This window comes from Perna viridis, chromosome 3 (assembly GCF_037379345.1).
Source record: "Perna viridis isolate PV_CMFRI_1.1 ecotype Kerala chromosome 3, ASM3737934v1, whole genome shotgun sequence".
Taxonomy (NCBI): Eukaryota; Metazoa; Mollusca; class Bivalvia; order Mytilida; family Mytilidae; genus Perna; species Perna viridis.
The window spans coordinates 53,656,904-53,667,621 of record NC_142447.1 but is presented as its reverse complement, the minus strand read 5'-3'; the positions used below and the strand labels follow the sequence as shown (position 1 = coordinate 53,667,621).

The following is a 10,718-nucleotide window of genomic DNA, read 5'->3' as shown; positions in this document are numbered from 1 at the left end:
TCTCTTCTGTTTTTGTTGTAAAACAAGCCTCCAAATATTTGTTTTTGCACAATATGTACAAAAACTTTTCTGCATTATATTGTGGTACCAACTTTATATAATGATCTTTTTTACTTACATGACACAAACAGGTGATAAGAAATACTTTAAACATAATGTTTTCAAATGTTTATAATGAGTGAATTAATGTTTTTTTGTGTTTAATAGCCCAATAAACCTTTTGGCTATTAGAACCCTTAGGACCAATTGGCAATAAGGCAGATGCCAATGAATCTTTCATAAGTGCTCTCTTGTACTGCTTCACCTTCCAGTGTTAACAGACAATGAATTTAGTTTAAAAATCCTAATGGTTTTAGAAAGCACTGTTACTCCATGAATACACAATTGTTTAAATTGAATATTTTTCAAGTTTTCCAGCCCTAAAGTAATTTTTTCCTGATGCAGTTGGTATATTTTCGCTTTTTACCCTTTGACCTTAAAGACACTTTTCCATGGAAACACAAGTCACCTGATTGCAATTCAGTTTCCCTATTAACATCGTGGTGTTTAAAAAAAAATGTATCGAAATTGCATGCCATCTGTTTAATGCAGAAAATTAAAAGTAGGAAGAACAAAATATTACCTCGTCAGCTATCTTTTTTTTTCATATGATAGTACGTATTTAACATTTGCACACCGGCATCTTGACAGATTCTGGGAATTTTCAAGCTAAAAGATGAGCCAAAAAAATTTAAAAAAAAGGACCAGTTAGTACTAGACCGAGTTGTCCCCATAGAAATCCGTGATCGATGAGGAAATTTTAATTGCTTTGTAAACTTCCGGTTTCTGTCCTTCGCCTTCGTTTCCCTTTTTCGGTTTAATCAATGCTAAAATGCGAAGAATGCATTAAAATTACCCACTTTTTGTTATTATAAATGAATGATAACTTATACACGTTTATACACTGGTGCCGTCAAGGCATTGAATGTTAAGTAAAGGCATTACGGTACTATCGTATTCCTCCCATCATACGACGACCTATCACCTCATCGATACTTAGTCGCAGCGTTTACACTTACAGACAACGAATTGAGTTAAAAAAATCCTTTTAGTTTTGTTATATACCAATAAAAATTTTAAAGGGAGAGGGTTTTCAAAATGACCAATCATCATTTGGTCACGTATTTTACAGAATGCAAAATATTTTTTGACCGAAGTCCAAACGAAATGTTAATGATAATAGCAATTCAATAGTTAATTTGAGTGTATTGTTTTGCATCTAAAATTAGGAAAACAGCTTTAACAAGACACACCCTTCAGGATGTTCATTTTTACTCACCAGTTTTACTCCTAGATTGGCTAGAATGGCAACTGCAGTATTAATCCCTTTTGGGATTCAGTGCCTGGAGCTGTTTTCTGATTTAGCCGCCCACTGAATCCCTGTTTATGCTGCACATTTCATTCTGGAAAAATGGAATAATTTACCTCACCTGGGAACAGAACTTTTTACATCACATGCTTCATTAGACACACTCAAACAAGGAAGGACAGAATGAAGTTTATGGCATTCAGGGATTCAGTGGGCGGCCAAATCAGAAAACAGCTCTGGACACTGAATCCCATAAGGGATTACTGCAGCATATGACTAGGTGTCCACTTCAGCTTTACTACAATATTGAAAGCTACTATAGATTGACATTGCTTCACTTTCCTACCTATATTTTCACTACATGTACTGGTTCTAAAATCTGTCAGAATATGTAAACTTAGTTTTACTGTTGTTATCTATGTATTATGCTCATATATTGTATATATGTAATGGTTGTAGAAGTGGGTTCTGCATACTTGTGGCCAGAAAAAGCATCAATATCTGGTTTGTACCCGCAGTTTCAGGAGCTGAAAAAATAGCATCATGGCAGCTTCATTTGCATATACTGTGTAAATGTGATTGATATTAAAACCAGTCTCTGAAAATATTTGCTAGTTTTGATGATTAAATACAAATCAAATCATAACTTTTCAAGATAGGGTTAGTTATAACAGTCTGAATTATGGTGCCCAGATGTTTAATGAAAATGACTTTAATCCGTGTTACCTATACATGTAATTCTTTAGTACTTAAAAATTGTGAAATAACGAAACAAAATGAAACAAAAAGAATTGATAAATAAAGATTCAAAACAAAACAATTCGAAACGAAATTAATCAAGAAGAAATGAAAACAAAATAAAACAATACAAATTGAAACAGAATGAAACCAAACTAAATAAAATAAAAAAAATTGTTATAGACATTTTGCAGTTAATAGGAACTATAGTGTTTACATACGCTGGACAATTTGACTCTTAAGACATTTTGAACCATGACAACCCATAATTCTTTGTGAATGCTGGACATTTTGGCCCATAGACATTTCAGACCATGACAATTAGGATAATGCATTAGGATATTTAAAACCGTATATCATTACTAAATTTACTATATTGGAAGGTTATAAGAATAATATATCAAATCAGAGCTGACAAAAATTATCAAAGATGTTTTTTTAAATTAATGTTTCATCAGGAGCATTAAAATGTTTCACCTTCCACATAGTACTTCAATTTTGATCAGTTCAACAATGGATGGAGATGACAAGATGCTGAAGAAGGACCTGAAGAAATCACCAGAACGTATGAAGAGACCACCTGTATTATCTCCCCTGAAAAGGTTTCCAACTTCATTGAGATTAGTATCACCTTTTGATAGTGACCAAGAACAGAATGATTTAGAGGTTGCCTCAGTATTGGCTGATGGTAAGTTCTTTAAAGAATATATGCAGTTATTGATTTGTTAGAAATAGTTCATGTCCCCCCCCTGTTTTGGCATATACATGTATATGTATATTAAACTAGAAATATGAAGAGACTAGTTTCAGAACAGATTCCTGTAAATAATAGTTATATGTATACATTTCACTATGAATAAGATAGTGAAAGTAAGATGTGTGGGAACTGTTCCGTGAGATAATCATCAAAGCAGTCGTATACAAATGAAATAGATACAATGTATTACCAGGTTCTAGTCTTTTGTAATGTCTATGAGATAATTAGTAAGTTTAAATAAGTAATGTCAACGTTTTTTGAATTAAGAGATGTGCGAAACTTCACCAGTAGGCAATTTTTTAAATAGAAAAAAGATATATATGGGTTTTAAAAAATGGATTTTTAATTCTTTTAACCCTTTACTTCTTTTAAAACACCCACCCCTTTTTCTAAAGCTTGTAGAGGGAGTAAGCCATTTGGCTAGAATGGCTTATAGCAAAAAATTTCACCATTTTTCAGAAATATTGGGAACAAAAAGAAAATCCAGGGGGTCCCGGAGGGGGAATGTTGTTCCTGACTGCAAAATCTAGGGGCCTTACAGATTTGCCAAATAGCCTAAAAACTTGTTCAATAGCTATATTTTAAGGCTAAGTATCTGACCCTACCATGTAATACTGATTAATACATGGTAGCCATAATACAGCCTTTTGAAGACACTTTGCTAGTAAATACTTCCACCAAGTGTGAGGTTTTTTGGACTAAACATGAATTATCTAGAGCATTTTGAATTTTTGACTGAAACCACTTGTGAAAAAAGTGGTACATCAGTCAAATCCCATGAAGGAAAGGCTTAAACAATAAATGGATGACAGATGACGATCAATTAAGTTGCTCTACACAATTAAATTACAACTTGTTGAAACAAACAGCACACAGGAACACATGAAACAAGCAATCACAAATTATTTTTGTATCTAGCATTTCATATTCTAGCTGCCATCATGACAAGTTTTTGTGTAAATTTCCTTTTGTTATAGAAAACTCTGAAGATGATTCATGCATTTCTCCATCCAAGAAGTCTGCAGATGCTGCAAGGGTACATTTTAGTTAATTTACAATAATTTTCAGTGATGTAAACAGCTGGAAAACTGGCAGAATAAATTTATATGAAAAACAAACATATAAACTGACTTAAAAAGTATTAATGTAAATTGAAAGTACCACTTTTAATCTTATTGTAAGTTCTACTTATTTAAAAAGCTTTCCATGTAAGATTTGACTATACATTGTAGGAAAATATCCTCCAAATTTAATCATGATCTTGTAAGCTTTCCAGTTTGACATGCTACTGTGGAAGAAATATTTTTCTTTGAGGCTCCAATTTTCATGGTGTAGGAGGTTTTGGTCAAACAACCAATTCAAATTCCTAAAGAAATATGAATATGAAACAATAAATTAAAAAATACATCAAACTTATGAATTTTTTACAAATCATGAATGTTGATGTTCAAGAATAAAGTACTTTCACAGTCTATCTAGACTTTGTAAGGCTGGACAATAATATTATGATCAACCTTGGAGTCTGGCAAAACTCATGGGATTTAGAAAACTTTCCTTAAAGGAATATATTAAGTTTATATCAAATTTACCCCAGAAAATAAAGTTGTCAAATCAATACTTATATTGCATAATTTTTTATAAAATGTGTTCTATCTTTGCTTAAAAAACCTTTTTGTTGTAAATGCATGCTCGACATGGAAACCAAAGTGCAAAGTACACATAAAAGGTATAAATTTGACCATATTGATGAACAACATTTGATTTCATAACATTTTTCTATGTAGGAAATATTCACCACATACACTGCTGATATCAATGTCTATTGGGTCAAGACAACTTGTGTCAAAAATTTACTTTGTTGAAACATGTGGTCAATATTTCTTGATTGGAAAACCACCCACAAACCTCACAATTTCTTTTAAAAAATGATTGAAAATTGATAAGAAACATTAATTTGTGACATTTTTTTTACATGTTCCTGGCATAACTGCTTGAAATATTTTTGTATCTGTTAAGTCATCTTTTTAACATACATTTATGCCAAAAAGACATTTTAGTTGGAAAGCCAAAATTTTCACTTAATAGGGGTGAAAATATGTAAAAACAATATACCTCTTTATCCTTCAATCCTCATCTTATAATATTTTGTAGAATAGGAATAAAAAAATTAAAAAGAACAATCCTTTTTCATAAAATTTGTTCGAATTTCATTTGGAACCAGTAATTTATTTGTTTACGTACATTTTTGAGTAAATATTGCATGCAATGTAATTCTTTTCGTATGTAATATACAGATGTTTTAGTTTCTTTTAGATTGCTTTGTATGCATGTCAAATTAGAATGGTTCTTTGTGTTAGTTGATATCATTACTATACCCCCCGCAACAAAGTTGCGAAGGGTATAATGCTTTTGATCTGTTCGTCCGTCAGTCCGTCTTCAGTTTCTAGACTTTTTTCTAATCACTTGCAGATATTGACATGATTTTTGGTATATTAGTTCAACATGATAAGTTACAGGTCAAGTTTAACTGTTGTTCCGCTCTGATGATTTTTACCAAAATTATGAGCCTTGAACTTAGCAAAATTCACAGAAAAAAACAGTTTTCTGGACTTTTTCCTAAACGTTTGCAGATATTGACATGAGTTTTAGTATAGAAATTAACCATGATAAGTTACAGGACAATTTTGTAGTTGGTTCCACTCCGATGATTTTTACTGAAATTATGGGCCTTGAACTTAACTAAATTCACTGAAATAACCGTTTTTCGGACTTTTTTTTTCTAAACACTTGCAGATTATGACATGATTTTTGGTTTATTAGTTCACTATGATAAGTTACAGGTCAAGTGTACGTTTTGTTCTGCTATGATGATATTTACTTTGGATTTACTAAAACTCAAAGAAATCACAGTCTGGAATTTGAAACTACCATTCTAAGTGATAGAATTTAGTTAGGAGATAAAGGTCTAAAGCCTAAAAAACATTTTGATTCCTCTTTTTATTGGGGTCCTTCTACATGTATTTCTCTTACAAACAAATTAACTTGCGTGTCCAACATGGGGACGCGTGGGGTATTTGAGCGCGCTCACTAAGGTTCTTTAATTTTCTTTTGTAGCCAACAACTGTGATGACCAATTTACAGAGAGGAAATGTCCAGACAACAACACCTCTGCCAAGATGTAAGTTTGTTGAAAAAAGGTAGAGCTGTTGTTAACAATCTAATTACTTCAGCTTGAACTATATGTTCAACTTGTGTCATTTTTCAAGGATATTCCAAGTTACCTATTATTGTGGATACATTTATTCATGTTTTTTTGTTGTCTGTGTTTCCTGTTAATTATCACTGAAGCAAGACTATTTTTGCTTAAGATTTGTAAGCATATATTTTTTTCTTGGACACATGTTTCACAAAACTAATATTTAAAAATCATTCCTAGATGCATTAGTTATTTTAATTTTGAATGAAATAAGTATGATACATCTGTCAGGGATTCAAGACTTCCAATTTCATTTCCAGGATTATGAGTAAAATTGTCAAAAAGTGAAAATTCTTGTGAATGAATACAAATGACTCAGGTAGTCTACACAACTATCGGAGTGAACATTCATCCACAGAGATTATTGTTCATTGGCATCTGAATTTTTGTAGTTCACCACTACCCATGAATACCATGGAAATTAGTACCTTATGAATAAAAATGAAACCACAGTATTTGAACATAATATACAACTACTCTTTTACCAATGGAAAACTGAGTAGAAAAGATGGAACAAGGATTTAACATAACAGAAAAATCTCAAGAGCAGTCTTCAACAATGGACTAATGCAAACCTGTAGCCTTCTGTTAATTTCCCTTGATAAAACACATTTGAGATATTCAACACCAAATAAATATATCCTAATATTGTAATGTAATCTTTGTCAAGTGAATTAGACAAAGGCTTTGTGTTTTGATCAAGTATATATTGTATCTAACTACTTTTACACAATTTCAACATTGAAATCTGATCACTAGTTTCAGGGAAGTGCTGCCATATGTACAAAAATGTTTAAGTCCAAAATTAAATTTGCTGAATCAAAATGGTTATTTCATTTGATCCAGTACGTATTGTAATAAGTCCCTATGCTTTATTATGGCAATAAACAGTAAGCTATTGAGTTGTCGTTTGGTTGATAAATCAGTCAAACATTATAATGGTAATTGTAAATCACAACAGTTAGGTCAAACCACTGGATATGCAGAGATTTTGAATACTTTAAACAAAATTCAAAACATAACGATAGTTTTCTAACTATTGAATATGTAAATGTGGTTATTGTCAATAGATGATGTACTTTTTATTTTAGACTTGAATTTTCATCAAATGGCAGCACAGGGTGAAATAAAATTACTTCTACAAGAAATCAATGACGGTAATTTCAGAAACTATCTTAAAGTCAGAATAAAATTTATGAGTTATTTAGTAGTTTAGTTGAATTAAATATTGTCTTTTTATCTTACCATATTCAATCAGTTGTACATAATGTTTTTTTCTAACCATATTCAGTCAGTTGTACATAATGCTTTTTATTTAACCATATTCAGTCTGTTGTACATAATGCTTTTTATCTAACCATATTCAGTCAGTTGTACATAATGTTTTTTATTTAACCATATTCAGTCTGTTGTACATAATGCTTTTTATCTAACCATATTCAGTCAGTTGTACATAATGTTTTTTTATCTAACCATATTCAGTCAGTTGTACATGATGTTTTCATCTAACCAGATTCAGTCAGTTGTACATGATGTTTTCATCTAACCATATTCAGTCAGTTGTACATAGTGCTTTTTATCTAACCATATTCAGTCAGTCGTACATAATCCTTTTTATCTAACCATATTCAGTCAGTTGTACATAATGCTTTTTATCTAACCATATTCAGTCAGTTGTACATAATATTTTTTATCTAACCATATTCAGTCAGTCGTACATAATACTTTTATCGAACCATATTCAGTCAGTTGTACATAATCTTTTTTTAAGCTACTTGTTTATCAAAAGTTTGCAATTTCAGTCTGAATATTTAATATTTTGAAGGCAAATAAAAATAGACCAGTTAAGGCATTATGTTAGTAAAAATTTATGGAGAGTGAATATTGTACAATAAATATTATCATTCAATCTTTTAAAATTACAACATTGTAGTATCTCATAATAAGGTCATCTTCAGTTTTGTTTATTTTAATTAGGTACAGATGTGAACAAATGTGATGAACTGGGTGGATTAACAGCTTTACTGTGGGCAGCAGCTTATGGTCAGCTGACTACTATAGAGTTCCTGATAGATAATGGTGCTGATATCTGTGCCATGGGAGAAAATGGAGAAAACTGTCTGTTATTGGCCAGCTCTGGCGGATACAAGGATATTGTCAAACTTTGTCTAAAAAAAGGCCTGGATATTAATTATGTAGATGAGGTATAAAACATATTTTGATAAAATTATTTCTCATTAGATGTAAATGGTAATGTGTAATTGGGGTATATTTTGTTGAGTGAAAATGACATGTAATGTAGATCATACCTTCTATTTCAAGCATATAGATTTTCCTCATTTTTCTCTAAGGCGACTTTGAAAAAACATACTGTGAAATTTTAATATAAAAAAACAAGTCATTGAACATAGTTTCAAGATCACCGAGTCTAAAAATAGTAGATTTGTTTACAACATTTTATATAGATTCTGTAGGAGCTTTTCACTATATCACAAACTATTTAAAAACTGGTTGATAAAATTTCTAAAATATTTGTATAAAGACCACTTATCTGACATGTTTCAAGAAGAAAATGGAGGTCATTGAACTTTTTTTCTTGTAACATAAAAAAACCTACAATTCCCATTACATTTCTATAGAACATTATCCCATCAATTATTTCCCCCTTGAAAGAGGCTTTTTAAAATAACTTTGTAAATTTACCACATATAGTTTTATGCCAAAAATTGTTTTAAATTATTAAAAGACATTTTTTACATCATTTCAAACACTATTTCTGTAGGATTTTGCAAGATGACAGAAAAGAATGCCCCATGTAATAGGTTTGGGTTGTGATCAAGCCAAAGTACTTGAACCATGCCACATTTTTTGTATCTTTTCCAAGTCAGGACTTTCTGACCTCTGTATTGGGTTGTTATCTCTTTGACCTATTTTCTTTGTATAAACTACCTCAATATCAAAAAGTCTTTATGGACTGGTTCAGAACATGAAAAAGTAAGCAGAACATTGGATGAAGATAATTAAGATTGTAACGGGCCTTTCCTAGAAACAGTTTCTACATTTTTGTAGAGTTGGGATGAATAAACTGTTGTTGTAGGTAACAAGATGAAATATCAGGTTTTTTATATTTATACAAAAAATACCATCTACTTTTATCTGTGTATTATATCTATAGACTGGTAGTACAGCTCTGATGTATGCAGCCTATAGAAATCATGCTGGTGTGGTACAGCTGCTGTTAGAGTCAGGGGCAGACCTCACTGTACAGAATGAAGATGATATGACTGCCATGGAACTGGCTGTGGGACAAGGAAATGCAGCAGGTACTTTCTATTCTTGTATTTTTGGCATTTTTAATTGTGACTTGGATATTTTAAAGCATTTTTATATAACTAAAAAAAATATGGGGTTGTATTATGGTACATGTATCATGCTGTTGGTGATGTGTTGTTATTTGTAGTCATTTGGTATCTGGATAATAACGTAAGGTCAATATGCAACGTGGTGACGTAGGTTATGTCTATATGTCGATGTGCTGACATGTCCATTTTGCTGTTCTTATAGATTCAATTAATATCATTGGTTAATACATTAAATGTGATATAACTACTTGTGCTGAATATTCAAGTTGAGCTTATCAATCTAATAATTAAAATTCTTTCCTAAAATGATAACAACCTACATGTAGTAAGTCTAGTCACAATTTTCACATTAACAAAACTAGGCTGAAGATTTTTAGTTTAACTTGCTTCAAACTTTCAGATTAGATCAAATAATTTTCATGTACTGTGTTTGACATGTAAACTTGGTAAACAAGTGTAATTAAATAGTAGTACAATAACTTAATGTTTTATCTAAATACAACTATCACAGGACTACTTTTCTATTCTGTGATTTCAATTAACAATTGAACACTGTTTTTTTCATGATAAATGATTTAAGTTGTAGATAAAACCTAATGATTCTATTAATTTTTAAAATGTTTAACCTGCAATTGTATCTTATTTTGTAGTAAGAGAAATGATAGACAAGCATATGCTGTCATTATTTGGTGAATGATGTCCATTAATGATGATGTGTCAGCATCAAAAAATGATGTATAGGAGACCAGTAGAGAGTCCTTTACTAGTAAGCAGGAGGATCAAAGAAGGAAATATTTATCTCAAGGAAGAGAAATACAATGTTTATTTAAACATCATCTGTGAATGTTAACTTTGGGGTGAAAATTTTTTCCATAACTACAATGTACTTCTAGAATGTGGATGAATGTGTGTCAGATTTTGGTAAATCTTATTATGAACCTTCCGTCATTTTCTTCTCATTTTCTTTCTTGAGCTTACCTTTTGACATACATTCTACAATACAACAGAAATGCCAGTACAGTAACACAAACCTAGAACTGAGTGAATATTAGGCAGTGAACCTGTAGAAATACATATACCATTTCTGATTTAATAGAAAGAGGATTTTCATATGTTTGCTGTCATAGCTATGCTGTAAAAAAATTGAGTAATACTAAATGGATCTATGTTGAGTTCCATAATATAGAAGGATGATTGATTTATGGGGGTTTGGCCAAAAATATTTTGATAAACCAGAAAGAAAAGAATTAAACTTAG

At 31.1% G+C, this 10,718-nt stretch overlaps 1 protein-coding gene across 4 annotated transcripts; it reads left to right on the top strand.

The window, feature by feature from the left end:
• The first annotated feature begins 799 nt into the window (after positions 1-799).
• LOC148622901 (uncharacterized) lies at positions 800-10,619 on the top strand. Of its 4 annotated transcripts, none has more exons than XM_088573219.1 (8): positions 800-985; positions 2,593-2,774; positions 3,821-3,879; positions 5,958-6,021; positions 7,191-7,256; positions 8,077-8,303; positions 9,275-9,422; positions 10,112-10,619. In XM_088573219.1, the coding sequence occupies exons 2-8, from the start codon at positions 2,600-2,602 to the stop codon at positions 10,156-10,158; spliced, it is 786 nt and encodes a 261-aa protein (XP_088429345.1). In that variant the 5' UTR covers positions 800-985; positions 2,593-2,599; the 3' UTR covers positions 10,159-10,619. The 4 variants fall into 4 exon arrangements, with proteins under 4 accessions (XP_088429345.1, XP_088429342.1, XP_088429344.1 ...); XM_088573216.1 differs by having other exon boundaries at positions 2,575-2,774; XM_088573218.1 differs by having other exon boundaries at positions 800-1,072.
• The last annotated feature ends 99 nt before the right edge of the window (positions 10,620-10,718 follow it).